General features: G+C 36.5%; 1 protein-coding gene across 4 annotated transcripts; it reads left to right on the top strand.

The window, feature by feature from the left end:
• Nucleotides 1-2630: 2630 nt before the first annotated feature.
• LOC131344472 (uncharacterized) lies at nt 2631-25808 on the top strand. 4 transcript variants are annotated; one of them, XM_058376803.1, is made up of 9 exons: nt 2631-2835; nt 3148-3237; nt 3670-3851; nt 18535-18647; nt 21287-21376; nt 22157-22271; nt 23371-23504; nt 24010-24212; nt 24392-25808. In XM_058376803.1, the coding sequence occupies exons 2-9, from the start codon at nt 3176-3178 to the stop codon at nt 25434-25436; spliced, it is 1944 nt and encodes a 647-aa protein (XP_058232786.1). In that variant the 5' UTR covers nt 2631-2835; nt 3148-3175; the 3' UTR covers nt 25437-25808. The 4 variants fall into 4 exon arrangements, with proteins under 4 accessions (XP_058232786.1, XP_058232785.1, XP_058232784.1 ...); XM_058376802.1 differs by having other exon boundaries at nt 3667-3851; XM_058376801.1 differs by having other exon boundaries at nt 3119-3237.
• Nucleotides 25809-26548: the final 740 nt, after the last annotated feature.

Here is a 26548-nt window from a genome sequence, read left to right as displayed (position 1 = left end):
ATACAATGTAAATGCATGTTTAGAATATTTATTTATGAAACTAGTGGGGGGAAAGCACAGGACTGTATGCTCCATGTCCAGAAGTGAGCAGGCTGAAAGTCTTTTGGTGCAAAATCAGTTTTATGCTAACATGACATGCAATATATGGCCCTGACAAAATTGCAACTAATAACACTTCTGATCTAGGTTTAAAATAACAGCTGAAATAAGATGTTGACATAAGTGCTTTCAACTGTCTCCTGACTTGGATAAGCTGCAGAGTGACCAGCTCTGCCCTATCATTCTTTGTGGCCTTTTACACAGTGAGTCATAAAAGTAGTGTTAACTGTGTTAATACAAAAAAGCATGTGCTTTTAACATGGATGAAAGTTTGAACATATTGGTCTGTACTACAAAAAGAGCTGAAAACCTACAAACAGTGAATTTCTACACTAAACACAATATATTTTACAATATACAATATACACTACTCAAATTAGCAATGTACAAGGATAAAGACAGTTGATTATTCACAGTTACCCGAAGGATGCAAACAGTGGCCAAAAGGGAGATCAGTGAGTTCAGGGAGATCACAAGATCCTGACCTGAGGATGAATCACCTGGAATGAACAGCAGTTCGGTTTTGCTGGGATTGAGTTTCAGTGGATGAGCTGTCATCCATGATCTTAGCCAGACATGCTGAAATCTGAGCCGAAGCAGTGGTGTCTTAAGGAGGAAAGAAATTAATAAGTTTAAGTGTCATCCGCATGTCATCAGCATGTCCCATGTAAGGATATAGCTTCACCACGAGAGTAAGTATAGAGGGATAAAAGAAAAGGACCATGTGCTGAGCCATGTGGGACATCAGTGGAGAGTTCCATGTAGGAAGGAAACCAATGCTCCATGAATTCCATGACTCTTTCAGTCTTGTGGTTGACTGTGTCAAATACTGCTGAAACAGTATATAGTTACATTTGTATGTTGTGGACTGTCCGTGAGACAAGATATTTCCTGTTATCACTTACAGTATATACTGTATATCATTTATTCTATTGCAAAAGCACAAAGTCCTCTGTCCTGAGGACTTTATCATGGCAGGAAACAGTACAAAGACCATTACAAAATGCTGACACCTAAGAATTATCGAAATATTTAACTATTTATTAATCTCTTGATCTATGAAAACACAACATATGAAAAATGTCTCTGCTACACAAATGTTTGTGTCCTTGCTTGAACTGTTGGTTAGTCTTGCTAGTCTTATCATAGGCAATAAATAAAGTGCTCAACTAAAGACTTGGAATGTGATTCGGACTTGTTTCACTGAGGATCCATTGCTTTGAAAGTTGAATGATTTATTTTTTTTTTTTTACTAACCTTGACCACATTTCCGATAGTAGTTCCTAAACTCATATGAATTCATATTGCATTATTCCATTAAAATATTTGTTTGTTTATTTGCTTGATTGTCACGAGAAATTTACAGTAGGTGTGTCCATAGTTACATGACGTATGTCTGTGTATAAATAGATTTTAATAAATAATTTATTCAGTACACAAAGCTCTGGTTCAACCCTAAGCTCAGGTTAAGTTCTGTTCATATTCTCCCCTTTCCTCTAGGTTCTTGGGTTTCCTCCCACCACTAGGTGGGTGGATTAACCAAGATAAATTTAACTTTGTTAAGGAGTGTATGAATATGTGTATACACGGTACCCTGAGACGGACTGGCATACCATCTAGGCTGTATTTCCTGCCTCACACCCAATGTTAGGTTCTGGATTCACTCTGATACTGACCAGGATAAATTGTTTATTGAAAATGAGTTATTTGTTCAGTACCCATTTAATGATCCTTTCATTGAATCCAACAGATGGAAATCATTTGTCAGCATGCCAGTGTCACAGATACATACACTAAAATCTTACACTGAAGAATTGGCAAAATTTTGCAGCAAAATCTTGTTACTTTACTCCAACTGCCAGGGTTTACTACGTCTCTGTCCTCTCTTATTGAAGAAGCAGTAAATGAATGTTGTCAGGTAAAATTCATAGTGTGGCCCAATGTTTATGTAAATAACAAACATGTGGCTTATGACACTAGTGTGGCTTTAATGAAATAAGTGAACTTTCCTCTTTTCTTGCCTTTTCACTGCAATCTGAGGGAAACCCAAGCATATGTAGTATATAAATAGTGTACATGTGGGCAAGAAAAAGTAAACGCACTATTGTTTTCCTTCTTTAACATTTACTACAACACCAAACGATTATTGTTAACTGTCTGTATTAGAACCAACTACTAGACCAAGTTTAAGCCCAAGAAAATATAATAAGATCAATTAGGAAACTGTAAATAGCAATATACACGTCTACTGGTGTAATAATTTAACTAAATATTGAAACCAAAGCAGTGAGTCCTTGGGTTTAAGACGCTTTACGACGTTTAATATGGAGTTATATATGTTAGAGTTAGAAACAGTGTACACTTAAAGATGTTGTAAAAGAATCTTGATTAAAACAATCATTTCTTTTCCTTAAAATTGCGAAATTGAGAGAAAGTAGGAAAGAAAGTAACCGTGAGCGCGCGTGCGCTTCTCTCTCTCTCTCTCTGTGTGTGTGTGTGTGTGTGTTGAGGCACAGCATTGCGTGCGAAGAGAGCAGCTTGTCATTCAGAGGAATCCGCCACCTGAAACGCGAGGAAGTAACGTCGGGTATAAAACAGTCATCTGTCTGGAGCTTTGCAAACTGATGGAAGTTATTCTCTTTGAATAATTTAACATTAATTTAAGCCCATATAAAAACTGCTATAATAATTTTTTGAGTGATACTTCTCATATTTGGGACCTGACCGACTATCTTTGTAAGTATTAAACCAGATGCAAGTCATTTATTTTAGATGTAAGATGTAATAGTACGCATTTTAAAGCATTTAGACCATGTTGTGTTGTGTTTAAACATATTGATCATGACTGGATGGTGATATACCATTTGGAACATTTTTTTATTATTATTTTTACGCACACAACCCGACCTACACATAATATTGATGTTGCGCTTATTTAAGTTAATTCAGTTTACAGTAAGCTGAAAGAATTCGGTAAGCTGTATAAAATAGTTTCTTTGTTGTTTTCAACTTTTGGGAGATGAAAACCTTTGGATGTGGTTCCTCTAGTACACCTTTTCCCTGGACCGTGAGCGAGATGATACCACCAGGAGACTGCATGTATGCCGGTCGGAAACGGAGGAAGCCCATACAGAAGCAGTTAAGTATTTCATTGTCTTGTGTTTCTTTGCTATTTATAGATTAATGTTCAAGACAAATTCTGAGCAAGCTTGGATCTCCCTTACCCTATATATGTTTTACTGTCAGCTGGCTTGTCCTAAAGATAACTGCATTACCGTGGTGGAAATGATTGTGAGAGCTACTCTGTTTGTCATATCTGTCTATATTTAATGTATGATCAAAGTAATATACAGTTTTTATAATAGTTTGACATTACTGAAATAGTCATTAAGTTAATATAGTTCATCTGAGGCATGTACGAGAGAACCTGCACCTGTTGTATGGCCACTATACAATTTCCTGAATAGCATAGAGTTATGTTTTAAATGTAGGCATTTACAATTCGTCAATGTCAATGTCCAGCTAAATGGTTAGAAAACTGACTGTATTGTATTTTGTTCTATCTAGCAGAAAGCCTGCACCTGTGAGTGAGAAGTCCAACCCATCAAAGCGACACAGAGACCGGCTGAATGCAGAGCTAGATCGACTCGCCAGTCTGCTACCTTTCCCACCTGAGATCATCTCCAAACTGGACAAGCTTTCTGTGCTGCGTCTCAGTGTCAGTTACCTTCGTGTCAAAAGCTTCTTCCATGGTAAGACACCCACTTTTAAATATAACTGTAAAAAGACTGAAACATCTTGTTTAGGTTGATTTAAGCAAAGGGCTGAAGAAGAAAATTGCTGTGACTCACATGATTGTGGCTTTTGTTTATGGTTCAAAGGGAAAACCACATTTACTTTAAAGGTTTCTAGTAAGCACATCTTCTACAACACTTTTCCAGTCTATGTATACAAGAGGATTGATTATGAAATTTTTCACACTTTTATGCTGCTTTGCACTGGTGTTTGTACATGATACACTTTTTTTTCTGGATTTAACTACCATTGTAACAAGATAAACAAAACCACTTTGTCTTTAGTTTCATGACAAATTAGAAGTCACATTAGAGGTTGTATTCATCAGAAGCTTAACTCTGCATTGTGCATTTTATTTTCTATTTATAAATAGCTTGAATGACTTCCATAATACAGTATTGAATCGTATAATTAATAATTTAAAGGCGTTTTAAGTAGTACTATAGTTCTCTAAGTAGTATTCTACACTGCTACTCTTTCGAAGTACTCTACAATGCTGACTTTCACAATACAGCAACTTCTACATGCAGTTTCTTGTTTTAAGTTGGACAAAGCATCTAAGGTGTGCAGTTTTCTCTTAAAATGTCATGGGTGAGTGATTTTCCTGTTTCCAGTATCTTAAACTCTAAGGGTGAATAGTATTGTTGTTGTTGTTGTTGTTGTTGTTGTTGTTGTTGCTTGTAGATTGAACTAAATGTAAAAGAAGACATGATAGAAGACTGGTGATAAACCAAGCTAAACATTAGTTGATGAATGGATGAATAGCTTGTAGCTGCCTTTAGCACTGTAGGTGTTCAGAGTACTGTGACATTTGCATGAAAGTAATATGATAAAAATGTATAAAATTATATCCATTTTTAATCAAATATTTAGTGCAATAAACAATTCAGGTGTATACACTAATACATTTATGTATCTACACCTATAAGTGCCTTAATTCTTATGTATAAAGTCAACATATTAGTCATATTAAAAAAGATCAGTTCATTACTTTGGACAAAAAAACAATAAAATAAATCCTTAATATATACCAAATGCTAATTTCTACTTTTTAAATCAGATGTCAGAACCTTTAGCTGAAAATTATTAAAATATATCAGTGGTTGTCAATATGTCAGTGTCAATTGGACTATCAGTGTCATGGTGCAAATAAAATGCAAATAAATGCATTGTTCAGACTCGTTGGAATTTGATGCCCATCATTGTGTTGTGGCCTCGAGTGTCAAGTTTTAAATGGTGATTGGATGTTGGAGGATTATTGAGCATTCTGCAGCTGTCAATGACTGTCTTACCATTATAATGAAAAGGTACAGTGTGTTCAGAAAGTAAACAGACAGCTTGATTTTTCACTCATTTTATAACATTACAGTCATACAGTCATAGATAAGTTAATTAAAGAAAGTTAATTATCTGTGGTGCTAAAAATATAGCTTAGGTACATGTGATTTCCACTGATCACCCTTGAGATTTTTTCTAAAACTTGATTAACAGTCATAGCAAAAACACAGCATAGTTTGTAGACCTAAGAGGCAAGATTCTGCTGAGGCACAGATCTGAGTATTTTCATCATCTTTGAAGATCCTACATCAGAATTCCATCATCTGATTAGCTTGAAATTTTGACATAAAATGTACCTTTGGAGGAAACAAGGTACTGCTCATCATCTGGCCGGTTGCATCCCTTCAGCATAACACAGTGGGGATGTTTGTACATAGCAGGGACTGGGAGGAGGAATGGAGAGAAACGTAAAACAGTTACAAAACATATACTTATAAGTTATACATGTGAAAACCTATACATTTTTATGGTGTACGTTTTGGAGACTTAATAAATGTATTTAATTTCAGAATAAGGGTGTAACCGATCAAAAAACAAGGAAATATGAACAGTTTTGAATACTTTCTGCAATATATCACCTAATGTCCCATTTTATATTCATAAACATTACAGTTGCAGCTCCACACTACATGTTTTTCTCCATTCAAGATCGGATGCTTCCCAGATGGGGAGAGTAAGCATGAGACTTGTGTGGAGTTCTTTTCACATTTCTCCTTTCTCTCTTCTGTCTCGTCTGTCTCCACAGTAACCTTTGCACTCATTCACTGTAACACTAATTTAGGGACACAAATAGCAGAGACCATGGATATGACTAAGCAAGCCTATTATGTCAAACCATAATAACACAACTCACATTGAAGGAGCCTGTTTGAAGTTTCATTACCCTCCATTAGAATATAAATGCACCCAGTCCATGGTTTGTACCACTCAAAGGACACATTCATGAAGATTATGAAGAAAGGAAGCATCTTCCCTTCTAGCTGGTCACCAGATCTCCATGTTAGCCAGTCCTTTGCACGCAATGTTTTGACTTTGGCTCCCAGACAGTGTGGTGTAAATATATAATGGCCTTTTTTCTTGTCAAATAAGGATGTGGAGACACACTGGTGGATCAGAGCAATATAATATCTGCATTGTATTATTTATTTATTATTATATTATTATTCATCCCTTACTTGTGAATCAAGCATTTTCTAGGTGGAACTGTTAGGAAGCTTTATTAAGTTTGCTGAGAAAATGACCATTAATTTGATCCATCTTAAGTTCCCTGGCTCACCTTATAATATCTGTAAATATGTGAAGCTTTTCTCTCCAGATCAGTGTCATGAGGAAGTCACCTAACTTGAATATAGCAACATTCTATGTCATTCATGTAAACACTTTAAACATTGCATTCTACCACACAAACATGTAAGGTTTGAATTTAAAGTGTTTGTTCTTCAAATTGACCAGATGCAGGCATCATGCATTATCTTCTTAGGATCTTAAATACACCATAAGGTACTATAGCACAAATGCTTATTTTGTAAGTTTGATTCATATTCTACAATGTTCATTGTTGAACATTGTAGTGCAGTCAGTGAACCTAATGACTACCACACCATTATCGATCGAGCACTATGTTTAACATTTGAAATACACAGTCTTAATTCATTTCTTGGTTATATGAATGTAACATATGAATGCAGTGCTTTACAGCTGTTGGTAATTATTTGGTTGCTGTGTTTGCCAGCCAGTGAACATGTATTTGCAACCACTGATCACCTTTCACCAGTTGTTTTTTCACTGGTCCTGTGTTACAAGGACTGTGGCTGCTTTAACATTTATCACTATTAGACTAAGCCACAGCAACAAATCTAAGCAAAAATATAATTCTCCTTTGTTGTTTTGCAGATGTGCGAATGGAAACAGAAAATGCACTGAAAAATGCAAGTGTTAAGTGTTAGTGAACCTAGATATTTGTAGTTACAGTAGATGGTAAGCAAAATGATGTGTACTCTATAACAATGCTGTTAAGAATATTGGGTAGGATGAAGAAGCATAATGCATTCTGAGATGATTTTTATGCTCAAAACAGATGGATTATATTAGTTACTGAATTACCTTCCTGTCAGCTTGCACTGGTATAGTCTGTGTAAGTTTTATATATATATATATATATATATATATATATATATATATATATATATATATATATATATATGTATATGTATATATATATATATACATATATATTCAGAAGTAGTCAAACTGGCACTACCATGCCACGTCACCCTGGTCTTATTTTTCCCCATTCTGATATATTGTGAACACTAACACGAACTTAAGATCGACCTGTATCTACATGATTTTATGCACTGCACTGCTGCTGCATAATTGGCTAATGGGATAATTGCAGGTACACGTTTGGCATTTAAATGTGTAATTTGATTGTTTTTGTATGTTTGTGTGCATGCATGCTTTGTCAACTGGCAAAATGACTAATATGATTATTTTCTACATTGCTTATATGAAGTTAGAGAAATAGTGTTTACACTTGTCTAATGATTTGCAGAAGTAACTGTAATGAGTGGCTATAATGATAAAGTAAAGAGGTGTGACTTATCTCCACAAATAACACAGTATCCACATCTAACGACACCAATAATTGCTTTCATCTTATACAAATTTGTCTTTCTGAAGAACATGAAATTATAGACTAATTAAATTAATAGAATAAACAAATGGCTTAATTAATGTCAATCTCATTTAAAGTTTCCCAACATTTTACTCTTTTCACATAAATATCATTTGTATAGGGGGTTTGGAATGAATATTACTGTAACCAAGACATGTTTACCAAGACTTTAACCATCTGTAGCCACCATGGTGGTGTTTGCGTTGTGAGGCTATTGAATCTGCTGTGGTTGGAGAGTTTGGATTAAATTAAGAGACGTAATTCAGCCAGATGTGACATTAGCATCTGTGCTCACACGCAACTCTCTCAGATTACTTCTTCCACCTTGTATTTCCCTTTGCACTTTTACCACGAATACAACTATAAATAAAAAGCTAGTAATCTAATGTCAGTGTTTCCTACAGTTTGTCATGTTGTTCTAGGTACATTCAAAGTATTTACAACATATGACAAATATCTAAATATTAAATCTAAGAAGAATGGTTGTGTGGCCCAGAATATTCGTTTGAGTGAGAGAGACATCACTAAGAACAGAGAATTAATGGCCTGCAGTTGTAGGCTTGAAAACTGTATGCTTTATCTCTTTAAGAGAGAGAGTGCAAGACAGAGAGAGCGAGAGAGAGAGAGAGAGAGAGAGAGAGAGAGAAAGAGACACAAACAGAGAGAGAGCATGTGTGTGTGTGTGTGTGTGTTATTAGTGGAGGAGGAGGAGAAGGAGGGGGGATTGCGTGACTGCAGCTGACTAGAAGCTGACCTCAGAGAAGTGGTTATGAAAACGATCTGACGAATCATGCGCAGGAGACCAGCCCTGCAGAAATGACAGTGTACTTCCTCTGTATGTGCAGGCACACACACACACACACACACACACACACACATGCGGATACAGTATTTACTGAAGCTTAAAAGAAGAAAATGTGGAATATGTTCCTTTTCAAATATACACAAAAAGAATAAACAAGAGACAGAACTGCATATAACACATTAAGACAATCATTAAGCACAGTAAGAGGACCTAAAGCAGACTGACTGCATTTGTGTTTGTTAAACAGGCATTTCACCTAACATGATCTTTATACACAAGCTCTCAGCAAAGGCAAAGTAAGAAAACATTTACATGTCATTTTAGTAAAAGACATTTGTTTCCTTATGACTTTAACCCAAGCCCCCCCCCCAAAAAAATACAAAAAAAAAAAAAACCCTTTTCCAACATCTGCAGCTGCGAATTTTTTGCAGACCATCTCACGTATAGTTTAGTTAGGTGGAATGACATTGTAGGCCCTTTATAATGGAGTGGTTTAATAAATGTCTATAAGCCATGAGGGGGCTCTGTCTATGATTGGCTGTGCCATCTTGATCACTCACTGTAGAGCCTTGAGCAACCTTAAGCTGCTCTCTGTGGTGCATTCATAGATTATATTCAAGTGGTAGAGGTCATCAGTCATATACTATATGTGTCTTCTTGTTTGAACTTAGTATGTTTGTGAGTTTTGGTTTGTACTCACATATCAGGCCTCAAAGTGTTATTTTACAAATAAAGGACTTATTTTTTGACGTATGGTTAGTTGTATGCATGTGAACTGGGAAGAGAGACTGGGATGCTTCCCAACAGATCCCAGCCTAGAGAGAAAGAAGTGGAATAGAATGTATACATACTGAAATTATAAATCAATTTTGTAGGTCAGCAGTATGGAAGGTAATGACATGAGTTACATCTAAAACAATTGCATTTACAAAATTTTTTCTTTATTCTTTTATACTAGTATTTACTGGTAAACAGTTACCACTAATCAGCAAACAGTTACCAGCTATTTAACTGGTAAAATTAAGATGTCTGTTTGAATAGCTGTTGATAATAATGTAAATAAATATTTATTTATTTATTTATTACATTATTTATGAACATATCCTCTGGGTACTCCAAAGACAAGCACTGTAGAATGATAAGTTGTCTGGGGTGTGTGTGTAATTATGCTCTCTGATGGGTTTTCACAGCATACACCCTTATCCAGAGCAAACTGTTTATTGTATTTTATACAGTTGAGGCTTAAGGGCCTTGCTCAAGGGCCCAGCAATCATAGCTTGGTGGACCTGGGATTCAAACTCACAACCTTTCACTCAGTAGTCCAGCTCCAGACTCTCTGTAACCCTGTGTAGGATAAGTGGATAGAAAATGGTTATATATACCATACACATTAAATAACTGATGTTCATTAAGTTCATAACATAGCTTAACCAGATTACTCTCAACACGCACACTCCCATTATACATTGCTCACACCTCACCCACTCTCTTTAAGTTACACTTGTTGCCCAACTACTGTTTTCACACCCTCCTCCTCACCTTCAAAGCCTTACACGTCTATGCCCACAGGTTACCTGACTGAACTATTACTTCCTTTTATTCTCACCCATGTGTTGCTGTCATCTGGCTCCAGCTATGAAATTCACTTCCATTTTCGAAATCACCTCCATTTCTTTCTTCAGTTCACAATGCAAAACTCATCTCTTCACTCACAGTGCTATCCTAATTTTTCACCACATTCTGTTAATCCTTCCATGATTCTTTTGCTTTTTTATATATTAAGAATTGTTATAATATTATTCTTAATATTTCAGCCTGTTGACTGGTCTAAAGCAAATACACAGGTGTAAATCAATGCCTGTGTCCTGCGCACTCAAGTCTAAAACAAATAAGGAGCACCTTTTAAGGCAAAATCTACCAATAAACAATCTTTGCATATTAATTGCGTTGCCATGAAATACGTTTATGACATTCTGAATTCTAATAATAAGAGAAAATTACACTGTATATTATAAATCTTCATCTACAATGGTTATAAAAAGTCTACACACCCTTGCGAAAATTTACAAATAAAATTTTGAGATAACAGAAACAGCTGATCTTTATTTGGGGTTAATCTGAATTATTTCATTAATGACAGCTGTATGAAAAATACATGAGATTGAGATTGATATTGACAGTTGATTGAATGTGGCAGTTCATTCTGAACATAACCACATCCCCTTTTATAAAAGGGTGTGCTCTCTTTTGTAGCATGGTTAGTGTAAGTGCTTTGGTTTTATTTTTTTCCTCAAGTTTCTGATTGTTTTCACATAGCAATTCCCCATGAGAATAACATCAAAACTATTTTTTTTGTAAAGGATGAAGGTCATTTCTGGCTCTGTTGTTTCTGCATTTATTTGAAAACCTGGGAGAGAGAGACGAGGCATAAGGAAAATACTGTCTTTGTTTTCTTTTTGCTATTTAAATCGTACCTATGAATGTCTGAACATTAATAGGAAATACATTATCCTGGCATCAGTAATTGCTACTGGCATGTGAAAAGAAGTTCAATGAATCACTACCACATGTGATCCTGAATCTCACTGACTGCTGATATTTTCGAAATTCTTTTGCTAATACTCACAGCTTTCCCATATTAAGAAATGACTATAACTACATTAATGAAACAGTGATGCCAAGTTTTTAAGGTTAGATACCTAAAACAAATCTGTTCAATTCATAAACGGTTTTCACAAACCATTCAGATACAAGAAGTAGATTTTCACACTTCTTCTTTTGGACATTGCATTCACTATTTCAGCTGACATATGTCAATAGTACAATCTGTAAAGAGGCTACGAGTAAAAAAAAAAAAAAAAAAAAAAAACAAGCAAAAAAAACTGTTCCATATCGAAGTGGGAACACTGTTTGTCTGTGAGAGCAGGCACACACCATCAGCACTGGGAATGTGAGCCTTTGCCAGTTTTCCAGTGCTTTGTTATGAAGATGCAGGTGGTCATTTCATTTACACATCAAGGTCAGGCTTTATTGTGCTTTCCATAATGTCTCAGGATACAGCTGCATAGACACAGCCAGAAGTCAGACCCTAAGCCTAACTTTTCATCATAGCACCTACCCAAATGCCAGAGTTTGGAACCTGCAAAATAAGAGTATGTGCAAGCGATGAGATTGCCAGATTGTACAATTCACACAAAGTCATCATTATGAAAAATGAAGTCAGTCGTCAATGAATTTAGCAAAACATTATATAGGTCATGTTATGCGTCTGTGTGCAACTATTCTAGTTCAACCAGAACAACGGTAACTTCTCATTTACTCATTAGTGGGGAACTCATAAGCTCTGCCTATTATATTTATAATCACTTAAACCATGTATGTTTACTGTCAAATATTTTGTTGGATTAGTCTTGGATCATTTTACCTTTTTTTGGGTGTCCCTTGGTAGTAGAGACATAAGGTTTTCAGTTTTTCTGTCCTTTAGATATGTCATGTAATTAAGTTCTCAAGGTGGCAGAATACATAACACAAGGTTTAAGTAACCAAATACCATATAAAAGTGTTTATGTCAGTTTATGAGTAGATATCTCTAATTTATATATTAATATAATTTCAGGAGCTCATACAATAATGTAACGTCACATATCACTGATGCATTTTTGTCTTTTAAAGAGCAGGGTAGGGAATTAAAATGTGAGAAATGGGTCTTCAGTAACTGCAAATGAGAGAAAGAACTGAAAATACTTTTCTTGTGTGCTGTGAATGTCTTAAGTTTAAGTGGTTAAAGAAAGAAAGAAAGAAAGAAAGAAAGGAAAAACACCCACACACATTCTTTAGTAAATGTCAGAGAATTAGCTTGCATTACATTTTTAAGTCCTAACCTGTTGCAAACAGCACTCATGCTTTGCCAGTAGTCATCAATATTTAACAGCTGTTGTTGTTATGAACTTTTTTTTTACTGTTAATGTGGCTTTACAGACTTGCACGCAAGGGTTTGGCTGGGTGCCAGTAGTCTGTCAGGGACACCAGGAGATTGACAGGAGGCTTGTTCGCGTGACAACAGTACTTCGGTCAGCCAACTCCAGGCTCTAAAAACAGCGCCTAGCTATGCCTCTGTCTCTCTCTGCTCTAATCTTTCCAACCCTGTTTGAATGAAGCAGGGTTATTTAGCAAGTGACTATTCATAAGAAGAGTTGGCTTACAGAGAGTAAACCTTTTGTATTGCCCTGATACACAGTTGTATTCAAACATTAGAGTGTATGTATTTCAAAGGGAAAATAAACTGCATGGAAAATGGCATGTAAAATTTAATAATTGTGTGATAGTCTTGCTCACATTGCAAATTCAAATACAGCACATAGCTAGACTTGCATGACTGCTCTTAAATATATTTAATGGATTACTAACCTTGAAAACATTAAAGACCATCTGAACACTACTAAATTTACAATAATACCTGCATAGCCAAATACAGTGTGCAAACTTCAATGTACATATAAATGTATATATACAAAATGAAAAAATAAATGAATGCTGACCAAAAATTCCCCCACTACTATCCAAGCAAATAAAAAGTAAATAGCACTCTTTAGTTGTTCAAATGTAGTGTAGCTAAATGGTTATTTTTGCAAGGGCACAAACACATACTTCATCCCCAGAGATATTATCAGAAAGGGATAAAAATAAACTGATCAGTCATAACATTAATTCTGCCTACCTAATTTTTGTAGGTCCCCTATGCCCCACCAAAACAGCTCAAGACTTCTGGAGGTGTGTTATGGTATCTGAAACCAAAATGTTAGAGATTTGTTAAGGCCTGTAAGTTTTCAGGTGGGAACTCCATGGATTGTGCTTGATTGTGCAGCAATTCCCACAGATGCTTAATCAGACTGAGACCTGGGGAATTTGGAGGCCAAGAACACTTTATCATGTTCCTCAAACAATTTTGCAGTGTGGCTGAGCACATTATCCTTCTGAAACAGGCCACTGCCATTAGGGAATACTATTGTCATGAAGGAGTGTACTTTCTGCAACAATGGTAGGTGGTACGTGTCAAGTAACATCATGCTGGGATTCCCAGCAGAACATTGCCAAGGGCATGACACTGGTCTTACAATGTGCATGCTGGCTTGCCTTCTTCCCATAGGGGACTCTGGTGCTATCTCTTCCCCAGGGAAGCAATGCACATGGACCTGGCTGTCCACCTAATATAAAAACGATCAAGTCACCTTCTTCCATTACTCCGTGGTTCAGTTCTGATGCTAATCTGCAGATTGAAGGCGCTTTCAGCGGTGGACAGGGGTCAGCATGGGTACACTGACTGGTCCGCGACAACTAGGAACCATCAAAAAAAGTTGACCTGAGCAATTTGGCATATGACATTTTAACTAGATAAGCAATGTTAGTCACTTCACCCATCAGTAGTTTTAATGTTTTGTCTGATTGGTGTAAAGTTGCTCTGCCCATGGACGTACTTAATTACCATAATCTGTCCTGAGAACATAATAAGCTATCATATTTTTAATAAATTACATGTCACTTTTTAATGGAATTCATTGGACAAACAGGCAAGCATAACATTGAACCAGGCAAACACACTGGAGTTTTGAAATGGACAGTAGGCTGGCTAATTTATGATTGTCCAACATTGGTTGATAACATACTAATTGTGCACCATGGCAGACAATAACAGACATGTAAATTGTCATACTATCATATTTTACTGAAAATCACTTAGTGTTGACGCTGCTGTTTTGACTAATAACCCATATAATTCATAACATTCATGCCATATTGAGAAAAAGCTGTTTTGAGAAAAAACCCTTTATATTCACATCTTCCATTACTTCATATTGTACATTATGCTATTCTGTTCCCATTGTATAGTGCTGCTATGTTTATTTTTCATGTAACATAGCAAAGAAACTTTTAAAGTTTTAAGTTTTATTTGCATAGTCAAATACATACACACTAAAACTAAAAGAATGAATTAGACTATATCCATAATATTCAAATCTGTTCTCAAAAGAGAACTTCTCATGTGTTTTTACTCATGTTACACATCAATTTCAATTTGAACAGAACTTTACAGACAAATCCCATTCCTAAAGCTCTCTTGGTGTAAACACTAAGCAGCAAAATGGTTCACACACAAATCAAAGCTTCAGGATATATAAAAAGTGCCAAATGTCTGTGCAAAATTGGACGAAGACAATGACTGATGACATTAAAAAAGAGAGCAGGAGGGAAGTGGAACAGGCAAGGACAGAAAAACAGCTTTATAAAATTCAATTTTGGGCCACTGTGAATAACCATGTCCTTGCCCATAGACTCAGTGACAGTTGAGTAACGAGTCCAACCAAATCTGAGCAGCTTCATGGTTGCTTCTATTGTCTGCTGTTTACAAGAACAGTAGATTATAGCACAGTACTCATACATGGCTGAAACACGCTAGTGTTTTACTCTCTTCTCATTTATGTATGAATCTATGTAATGTACTGTATACTGTAGTTCAGTGTACTACATGGAGGTGCATTAAGAACAATACATCTTCAGGCAGTGGTAGATCGTGTGGTTACAGCTGTTGGGCCCTTGAGCAAGGACCATAACCTTCTCTGCTCTGGGGGTACTATATCATGGCTGACCATGTGCGAACTTTTAAAGCTGGGATATAAAAAAAGAATTTTACTGTGCTGTAATGCAACAAAAATAAAGGCTTTTTCTTAATTTTTTTTTTTTTTACTATAGAGTGAATGTACTTCATGGTATGCCGTAATCTTATAAAGGCCCTTTATGACATATAGTTTTAGATCATAAAAAAGATATATATATAGTTTCAGTACCATAACAGTACTTGTCATTTTGTATTTTTTAATCATAGTGGAGGTAGACAATGACTCTTTTGATGAACAGTAAATGTCAATTGTGAACATGGTCATGGCAAATACACTATATTGCCAAAAGTATTCGTTCACCCATCCAAATAATCAGAATCAGGTGTTCCAATCACTTCCATGGCCACAGGTGTATAAAATCAAGCACCTAGGCATGCAGACTGTTTTTACAAACATTTGTGAAAGAATGGGTCGCTCTCAGGAGCTCAGTGAATTCCAGCGTGGAACTGTGATAGGATGCCACCTGTGCAACAAATCCAGTCGTGAAATTTCCTCGCTCCTAAATATTCCACAGTCAACTGTCAGCTGTATTATAAGAACGTGGAAGTGTTTGGGAACGACAGCAACTCAGCCACAAAGTGGTAGGCCACGTAAACTGACGGAGCGGGGTCAGCGGATGCTGAGGCACATAGTGCGAAGAGGTCGCCAACTTTCTGCAGAGTCAATCGCAGACCTCCAAACTTCATGTGGCCTTCAGATTAGCTCAAGAACAGTGCGCAGAGAGCTTCATGGAATGGGTTTCCATGGCCGAGCAGCATCCAAGCCATACATCACCAAGTGCAATGCAAAGTGTCGGATGCAGTGGTGTAAAGCACGCCGCCACTGGACTCTAGAGCAGTGGAGACGCGTTCTCTGGAGTGACGAATCACGCTTCTCCATCTGGCAATCTGATGGACGAGTCTGGGTTTGGCGGTTGCCAGGAGAACGGTACTTGTCTGACGGCATTGTGCCAAGTGTAAAGTTTGGTGGAGGGGGGATTATGGTGTGGGGTTGTTTTTCAGGAGCTGGGCTTGGCCCCTTAGTTCCAGTGAAAGGAACTCTGAATGCTTCAGCATACCAAGACATTTTGGACAATTCCATGCTCCCAACTTTGTGGGAACAGTTTGGAGCTGGCCCCTTCCTCTTCCAACATGACTGTGCACCAGTGCACAAAGCAAGGTCCATAAAGACATGGATGACAGAGTCTGGTGTGGATCAACTTGACTGTCCTGCACAGAGTCCTGACCTCAACCCGATAGAACACCTTTGGGATGAATTAGAGTGGAGACTGAGAGCCAGGCCTTCTCGTCCAACATCAGTGTGTGACCTCACATATGCGCTTCTGGAAGAATGGTCAAAAATTCCCATAAACACACTCCTAAACCTTGTGGACAGCCTTCCCAGAAGAGTTGAAGCTGTTATAGCTGCAAAGGGTGGACCGACGTCATATTGAACCCTATGGATTAGGAATGGGATGTCACTTAAGTTCATATGAGTCAAGGCAGGTGAGCAAATACTTTTGGCAATATAGTGAATCATTACTCACCTAGTCATGGCTTATTTCCTACATTGCCTTGGAATGGCAAACATCTTGTATGATGTCGGTGAGATCATGTGACCCCCAGGCCAGGGACAGTTATTGTCACTGAGAATTGTTGATGCTATACTTTGATGGGTTTTCCATTGATTTGTGTGAGTGTGTTTGTTCTTCAACTGAAAGTAGTTTTGACCTGCAGCATTTAGTGTCTGTATAATTCCAAGTTGTATTTTGAGGGCTTTAGCACAATGTTAGTACAATAAACAAATCTAAAATTACTCCTTTTCGCAAGTTATTCCTGATTCAGTGCAGGAGAAGTGAATTCTAAATTTATCCAGAATGTATACAGTATACAGACATTCTGTATGTGTGCTTTTATTGCTTATGTGTCAACTGGAAGAGTGTATGCTTTTGTGTTTCGAGGTTTTGGGGTTTTGGAGTTGTGTTTTAGGTTTTGAGAAAATAGGATATTCAGTAATTTGTGTTGAAGCAGCTGAGAAAAACTACAATTCACAACAAGCTCTGTAACCAAATGCTCTGTAACCATTACTTCACTCCTTGCTGCAACAGAGGAATGTAATGGATAGCCAGCAGTATTTCCATGACAAAGTTCAATGAGTTTTGTTTGAAATTTATGGACATGGTTAATGTTATTTGTATCTCTTTGCCAACAGCTCCTGCAAAGCTATGTGTGAGTCAATTAATAGGCCATGTATCTGTTTCAGCGACACAATCAGTGTGTTAAAATATATTAAATAGTCAAATACTGAAATTACCGTCACACATGGTGAATATGAATACACTCAGATGGTACAGAATTAACAATAGCATGATTGGGCTTATTAAAAGAAACAAGGGCTATTGTGTTATACTTAGCACACTGGCTCACAGACAGCAAGGAAAGAATCTAATATTTCAGAAGGAAATCACCATGGCGGCCCACAATAGAAGAATAAAACCTTGAATACAGTGATTTTTATGGGCATCTTCCTCCAGTGATTGATTTAAATTTATTTTGGTCTATACTGATAGTAACTTGCTAGTATGATCATTTGAATGCTCAAAACAACACAGTGCACAATACTCAGCAGCCCAGTACAAGTGAATATAGATAATGATAGTGTTTAATGTGTTGTTCCTTTTAGGAATTAAAGTGACTTACAATTATTTAAAATACCCACATAAATCACATTAATATTTAAGATAAACTATCTTTACTATTAATGTTAATAAAGCTAGCATTCTATCGTATAGGTCCCCTTTTATTAGGAAAATAAATATAATTAGAGAGGCCAACAGTGATCTGAGCTTGTAACCAAAGAACTTGAGCATGCAGGTAAACAACTTCAGACTTATTCATCTCATCCACTACCATGCCCCATGTAAAAAAAAAATTAAAATGTTTAAAATGAGTATAACTTTCTCAACATCACATTGTTTCTCAGCATTATCTTATTACAATTAGGAATAATCTGAATCTTACAAGACATACTAGATTTATTGCTATAGTTTACTTTATGCCATTTGCCAGCCCTTATCCAGAGCAAACAGTAGTATAAGAATAACAGTAATAAACGATATTATATATTTTCTGTATGAATGATTCATTTGCTCTATATTTCCTCTACAGCCAGTCAAGAGAAGCAGTTAATAAGGCACCTCTGCCCACCATCCATTAATGACATCAGGAAGGATGCTATGTCAATTTTGCCTTGTAACTCTGAGAGTGAACTGCTGCTGGAGGTATGTATCTCCGATATCCTTCTTTCTTTAACCTTGATCACTGTACTTGTTTATCGATAACTTCCTTAACATTCCATATACTCATTACGTTATTCTACAATTCACAGCGTCTATAAACAATATATGTTTATAGTTACAGACCCACAGAGATGTGGAATAAGCAGATTATTAGGAGGCTAATTCTATAGACACTTGACATTTACAGTATTTGGCAGATGCCCTTATTCAGAGCAACTTACATTTATATCTTTTGTACATCTAAGCATTTAAGGGTCTTGCTGGCACTGGGATTTGAACTCACAACCTTCTGATAGCCCAATACCTTAACCACTGAGCTACCACTACCCTAGCAGCATATAGAAAGATAGTTTACAGCAGTTGGTACTCTTGTCCAGAGCGACATTAATCTCATTTATACAACTGAGCAATTCTGGGTTGAGAGCCTTGCTCAAGGGTCCAGAAGCTTGGTGGTGCTGGGATTTAAACTCACAAACTTCAAGCAGTAGTCCAACACCTTAACCACTGGGGTACTACTTCCCTAATGATAGGGAAGTATGTCATTAGGGATACCTGGGACATAAATGTCCTGGCCTTGTCAGAAAAAAGCTTGTTGACATGTTTCTTTACTTTTGGTGGATGGATTGGTTCATCTGATCTCAAAATGATAATTTTCTCAGTGATGGGAGTCTGTTTTAGTTAGTGTAATTGCTGTGCTCTTGAAAGACTAAATTACATTTAACATGTGTGTCATTTATTATTAGCTGCTGTGATGGAGTTCGTCAACAATCAATTATCATTTGCTTTGTTTTATTAGTATTACAAGTAGTCATGCTGCGGTTATAAATGGGGGTCAAAAATCAGGTCTGTTCTATATACCTCTAGAGAACATACTGTCATTCCTTCTGCTATTCATCTTGATGATTAATGGTAAGGTTTGGCTGACCCCTCGTGACCCCTTGTGTTGCACCCGGTATAAATTAAGGCTTCTTCTCCCTCAAACAAAACCCAACAATAACATAATTTTTTTGCTGCTCACAGACACTGAGAAATTTAGTCCTAAACAGACTTTCTCTTGGCTGTGGTAAAGTTTTGCGTTTTGTTGTTGGCCATCTGGGAGTGAATATTGCTTAGCCTCAATTAAAATGATTCCAGCAAGTCACCCCACCCTTTTCCTTGGATGAATTTGAAATGCCTGCAAAGTCTGATGATACTTTGTTGAAGTTTCAACAATAATGTGAAAATGTTTGGTATTATTAGCTCAAGAGATGAATGCTATTTTTAAATCATAAATCCAAGTACTGGTAAAAAAAAAAATAAGAAGAAACTGCTGTAGTGGAATCTAAGCTAGTGATGGTCTACTAAACACTTAAAGTCCACATTTCAAATTCCCTTCTGGCCAATCTTACAAAGAGTTATCCTTTCAACATTAAAACAACACTGAGTCAAATGATTTCTTTGTGTGCTTATTAGGACAGCTACTACAGAAACATAATGTATACACTGTACGGAATGCACACAATGACGTGATGTGTACAGCCACATAAGATGATCACAAGAGACAAAGTTATTAGACTTTTGTCTTCACAGTTTCTGGCTTTCAGTGCACTGCTGACCTGCTCAATCTCATATTAAAGTGGAGGTGACAAGGCTTGGCCCACAGCACACTCCAACTCACGCGATAATCATCTCACAGTAGAAACAAATGCTAGTAACAGATGATAATACTCAGAGGCCAAGTTTCACTGTCTTCTCACTATCTCCTGTACTTGTTTTAAGAATGTTTCAACATGCTAAAATGTAAGCTGCTTTTGCAGTGACAAGAGCCTCATGGGCAGTCGCCTATTCAGAAGACCTCTAGCTTGTCTTTCTATAATCACACCAGGCTTCAGTTATCAAGCTGAATACAAATGGATTTATTTGTAAAACATTTAGTGTTGTTGGTATTCAAGAAAATACCATAAACTATTTTACTGCACTCCTAAATATAGGTGATACTGTCATGTATGAATTTTTATTATGTTTACATTATTTTGCAGATGCCCATTATCCAGAGAAACTTTGGAGTCTCTATTAAAAATACATGCTTATGTTATTTTACCTGGACAGGGACTAAGAATACCTTTACAATTTTTGTGAAAAAACAGTTGTTTTACATTATCAGCATTAATTAAAGAATATATAATTTTATTAATTAATTAAAAGTCAGTCAACACAAACTCATAAATTAAGATTAAAATTACTTTATGGGGGATCCTACCCAGTATTAGTATAGTGTTCCTAATAAAGTGCCTTGTTACCCAGTGATCTAGAGAGTGACCACTCCCTATAGGATAGAAATGTTTCATCACGATGAAAGTGTGGAACTTTATTGATTGTAGTGACCTTATCCCTTAAAATACATATATGCCTATAATAGCAAAAATAAGAATAGCTATGTTTCAACTAGTAAACTTTGTCTTGACATGCACACACACGGACACAAGAAGGTATCCAGTTGATTCTGATCACTCCTGGCACTTATTAGTTTATAGAACCACAGTTACAAAAGTAACTTACATCATGCTATGTTAAATAACTTTTCGACTTACAAGTGGTAAACGGGTGTAAAATACTGTATTTATTTGTTTTGCTTCGTTCAGTCCCTAACAGGGTTTGCTCTTGTTGTAAGCAGTGATGGAATGGTCTTCTATGCTTCCTCTACTATAGTGGACTATCTGGGCTTCCACCAAGTAAGTATTAGATTATTTTATATATACATTTCACTCAGGAGTCTGATAATAATTGATAATTAACCTAATAAACTCTGATAGTAGATAGTATGACATACATCAGCATAAATTATTATGATTATCATTATATTATTATTATTATTAGTAGTAGTAGTAGTAGTAGTAGTAGTAGTAGTAGTATTACTGCTTATTTTTATATGCTTATTAGATCATGCCGTCTGTGTTGATATGATCATAATGTTGTTTACTGTGGAGAACAATATTAATCAGTATAGATCTGTATATATTTATATAATCTATATATTCTGTCTGTCTATTTTAGTCACTTGCATAAAGTGGATGGATGCAAATTTACATATAATGAATATATTTATTAGGGCAGTTTAAAGTTTATTAAGTTTATTTATACAAAATATTGATTTTGTCAAAACTTACTGCAGGCAGTGATGTCATTAAATGACACATTATTGCTTGCATTAGATAGGAAACAGACAATGTTCTAAATGCTAAAAAGACACAGAATATTGGGTATGAGCACAGTATAAATAGGTTTTCTGAGATATAAGATAAGATTTATTACCACAGCAGCATTTCTTGGGAAGTACAAGACTTTGAACTATTCAGATTAGATTATCCAGTGCCTTTGGAAAGCAATTGTTCTCATGCTTCCACTCTCTCTCTCTCTCTCTCTCTCTCTCTCTCTCTCTCTCATAAGCTATTTCTCTCTCTACTACTGTCAAATTAATCCTTACGATCTTTCTGTCTTTCTTGTATTTATAGACTGATGTGATGCATCAGAACTTCTTTGACTATATTCACATAGATGATAGGCAGGAGTTCAGGCAACAGCTCCACTGGTCCATGAACCCCTCAGTGACCCCTGCCACAGGAAATGGTAAACTATGATTAATTAGATCAAAAGTAACCTAGAGACATTTTGTAATGTATTTATACTAATTTGTATTTTAAGCATATTGTCTTATAATAATTATTATTATTATAATTATTTACACTCCCCTCTAAAATATTGGAACAGCAAGGCTAATACATTTTGCTGTACAAATATATGACAAAAACAAACCCCAAAGACAACAGTAAGTGACATCCCCAATAACCTCCAGGAGGGCAGAGGTAAAGGTATTGCATTCTCCACTGTTTTGAAGAATGTTTTGAGAACAGTAGAGGTCAAACCCCAAGATGCAGACCACTCATCTGCAGTAACAATCAGATGGCCAGACTGTCACAAAAAAATGCAGAGATGAGTTCTGCAACCAAGATTAACCCGTAGCAAAGTGATGCAAAGCCAAAGTAAGGAGAAATAAAGGATCTGCTCCAATGATCCAAAACATACAAGTTCATCAGTCCAGCATGGTGGAGGTAGTGTCATGGCTTGCATGGCTGCTTCTAGAATGGGTTCACTAATCTTTACTGATGATGTAAATCGTGGGGGTAGCAGCAGAATGAAATCAGAAGATTCCAGGAACAATTTGCCTGGCAAATTACAGTCACTTCTTGCAAGACAATGACCCAAAAACACACTAACACAGCAAATGACATCATCAGGGAAAGGATTTAGACTGGCCAAGCCAATCCAAACCAGGGTTTAACCAAATTGGGCATGCTTTTCACCTCCTGAAGAAAAGAGTGAAGGAAGAAATCACCTTAAACAAACCACAACTGAAATATGATGTGGCACAAGCCTGGAAAACATCACCAAAGAAGAACACAAAAGTTTGATATCATCAATGAGTAATCAGTTGTTGCAAACATGGAATATGCAATAAAATATTAACTGCTATTTACTAGACTGTTCCAAGACTGTTCCAATACCAAAGGTGCCATGGTGAGCAAAAAAATAAAAGGAATTAGCCTTGCTGTTCTAATACTTTCGGAGGGGACTGGATGTCACAAAACACAATATGTTATACATTTTTTTTTACACCAGTGGCTTACCCTGAATAATAACTTTTATTACTCAATTGTGGGTTTCACAGGTGATGATTTTGTGGTTAGTAGTTTACTCCACTCCCAGGACGCTGCTGGAGTTCCTCCAGAGTTTTCTTCCTTCCTTAACCGGTGTTTCATCTCGAGAGTGCGCTGTCTGCTGGACAACACCTCAGGGTTTCTTGTAAGCTATGCCCAGCTTTGAGGGGGATTTTTTGTTTTTTATTTGAATCTAGATTTCATCTAAAACTTAAACAGTAGTGTATGATGTAGTTATGTTGTGAAAGGTGGAGTAGTTACTTAATTTCTCATTTTTTTTATAAATAGATTATTCTTAAAACACAGGATGACATTAACATGCTTTTATTATATGTATACTGTACTCTACAACTAAATCAGGAAATACTTTAGATGTAAATTGAATCATTTGAGAGAAACATTTGCTCTAATAGGCCGCCGCAGTATACGTTATCCATCAAAATGAAACATATGAATAACAGACTTGCACAATTTATAGTGCAAACTGCTGATTCTGACAGGTTCTTGACTAGGAGGACTGTTTGAATCAGTTAATATGACACCACTCAAAATGTGTGGGTTTGGATGAACATGTTTCTGAGGTTGTTCTTATTTTCTGATGTTAAACTCATTGACATATCAATATATTTTTCCTTCTTTTTTTCTTAAAGACTATGCAATTCCAGGGGCATCTAAAGTTCTTGTACGGACAAAAGAAGAAGATGGCATCTGGTACTTTCTTACCCCCACAGCTAGCTCTGTTCTGTGTGGCCATGCCTCTGCTCTTGTCCTCCATCACAGAGATGAAGATAAAAAACACAATAATTAGGGGAAAGCCTAAAATCCCGGGCAACAACATGATTACAGATTATAGGTATGCCTTACTGTCTTATTTTGAGTTATTACATAATTAAGACTACACTGATTCACATTTTTAATGAATTTAGATTTATGATTAATTCATTGCTATTATACACAGATGTGTTCTTACTAAACAGTGTGTTTAATAATGTAAACAAAATCTAAAATGCTTATGTACTTTCTCACCTGCAGTGACAGAGAAGAGCACTCGAGAAAGCACTCAGTGATGAACGAAGGCAGAGAAACACACTTTCTGAATTCTTCCACTCCAGTAGCCACTTTACTCCACCATACACCCAGGGCACCATTTCCCAAAGAAAATGTCAAATTCAAGAATGAAGACTACAGTAGTAAGGAAGAGCTTCTTAAAAGAGACTCTTTAGGTGCCCAGAAAGCCCCTGACACAACATGGCCTCATAGAGGTTCTTATGGGCCGTTGTGCACTGGTCATGGTGTCAACTTGCTGCTTGGCAGTCGAGTAAACAAGCACGGTCACAATGGGAAGCCCTACAAAATATCCCCAGTGTATTACAACAGCACAACAGAGCTTTATATTCCAAAGATCTATGCTAGTCTTCCACCCCAAGAAGTGGTGGAAGGTAATTATATGGACAGCAACAAAATTGAAAATGGCTGTTGTGAGAATCAAAGACAAGTTTATGATGCACATTTGATAGCTGAGTTACCAATCAAGGTAGAGCAAGACTCTGATGCAGAAAACGAACAGGACTTTTATGACCCGGCTTGGACAGACCGAGAGCAAAATCTCAGCTCTTCTGATGGCCTACAAATGAAAGCAGAAGATAGTTACTATGAACAATATATGCCTTGCCAAAAAAACACAGGAATTAATGGACAACTGTACAGTAGCCAGTACCCAAATGCCTTTGGAACAACTGCACAACCTGTAAAGTGTGCCTTTGATAAAGATCCAGATTATCCCCGTCCCCAGAGGCTAGGACACCTACAACCACTCTGCAGTAGCCAAAGTACTAACTGTATGGACAGCTGCAATGCTGGGACTATGGAGCACAAGGGATTCATACATCAGGATTACAAAGTTGGCTATCAGTTCAAAGGACAAGGACTGCTTCATTCCATCAAGCGTGAGCCTATGGAGTCTCCACCCTGGCATGAAAACGAATATGAACAGATAGGTGGCCACTGGAATATGATGCCAAATTGCATAATGAATCTAGGGCAGCCCAAAGCTAATCCATATATCTTTATGCAATAACATAACATGACAGTCTGCCATGTGATGGCTACCTCCGTTATCACTGATAAACCAAAGATCAACGATGCTCAATGAAACATTTAGCAACTTTTCGTTCTTATAAAAAAGGACAACTTCTTCAAGATAATTAAACAAGGCATTTATAGTTACAGGTTCTTTACATTTCAGGATATGGGGCAAGATTATTTTGTATTAAATAAACATTTTTATTAAATTTGTATTTTAATCAAATGTTTGTTTGTTTTATATAGTTTTTTAATGCACTTTTGATAGAATAATATCCTAATATTTGCTCTCGTTGTGTATGTTGATCATTCACCTTGAGATTTGACCTACATGTACTGTATGATAATTAAATTTCTCTTTATTGCACACTCCTTTTTAGATATTGTAGTCATAACATAATTACCAACAAACTTTTAAATGAAACACAATGCAATTAAGTTGCATATCGGCACAGCAGGTAACTTTGTAAATGTGGTCTTCCTCCATGTTCATGTCCTCCATGGTCTCCTATAATTTTGGACCTAAATTACTAAAGTTTACATTGGGTAAAAACATCTATAATCTATAGACTGCCCAAAATTTGGGCAGGATCTATGAAGAACTACATCTTTTTTCCAATTTGCATATTTATTTGATCTTATGCACCTTATAATGGAAACTGGAATTGTGAAAAACATCTTGTTTATTGTATTGTATTTCTTTTCAGGTGTGAAAAAAATAATGTATTTATTCTCAGTGTATGTATTATGACCTGATTGACAAATGAGGAAGCAGAATGTAGCTGCCTTGAATAGTTTTTACACTATGATCCCAAAATGAGATATGCATATACAGTACTCTGTGTAGGACTGCCCAACCCAGTAAACCACTTCCAAGCCTGTTCCCCTCTATACAGGGCTACTTTCACACTCTTGCTCTGTAGCTTGTGGTGGCATCACGTATATCTTTGCAGGTTGAACAGCTATACCCGTTACCCCTCTGCACTCTGGCTTCCAGTTGCATCACTTGTCTTTAACCTGCTTTTGGTGGTTGTTAACCATCTGCTGCAGCTGTGTGAGGGAATGTACAGTCTCCTTCTTATGACTGTAAATCACACTCACAATCCA

The sequence above is a fragment of the Hemibagrus wyckioides genome, linkage group LG23 (genome assembly GCF_019097595.1).
Source record: "Hemibagrus wyckioides isolate EC202008001 linkage group LG23, SWU_Hwy_1.0, whole genome shotgun sequence".
Classification (NCBI taxonomy): Eukaryota; Metazoa; Chordata; class Actinopteri; order Siluriformes; family Bagridae; genus Hemibagrus; species Hemibagrus wyckioides.
The sequence above is the reverse complement of the archived record's forward strand: the minus strand, read 5'-3'. Positions and strand labels throughout refer to the sequence as shown.

What these genes read in the sequence shown, in the direction of transcription:
- LOC131344472 (XM_058376799.1), top strand. Translation starts at nt 3,119, where the DNA reads ATGAAAACCTTTGGATGTGGTTCCTCTAGTACACCTTTTCCCTGGACC. An exon ending in TGTCAAAAGCTTCTTCCATG is followed by an intron (nt 3,852 to 18,534) that starts GTAAGACACCCA and finishes TTTCCTCTACAG; the next exon opens with CCAGTCAAGAGAAGCAGTTA. An exon ending in ACTATCTGGGCTTCCACCAA is followed by an intron (nt 21,377 to 22,156) that starts GTAAGTATTAGA and finishes TTGTATTTATAG; the next exon opens with ACTGATGTGATGCATCAGAA.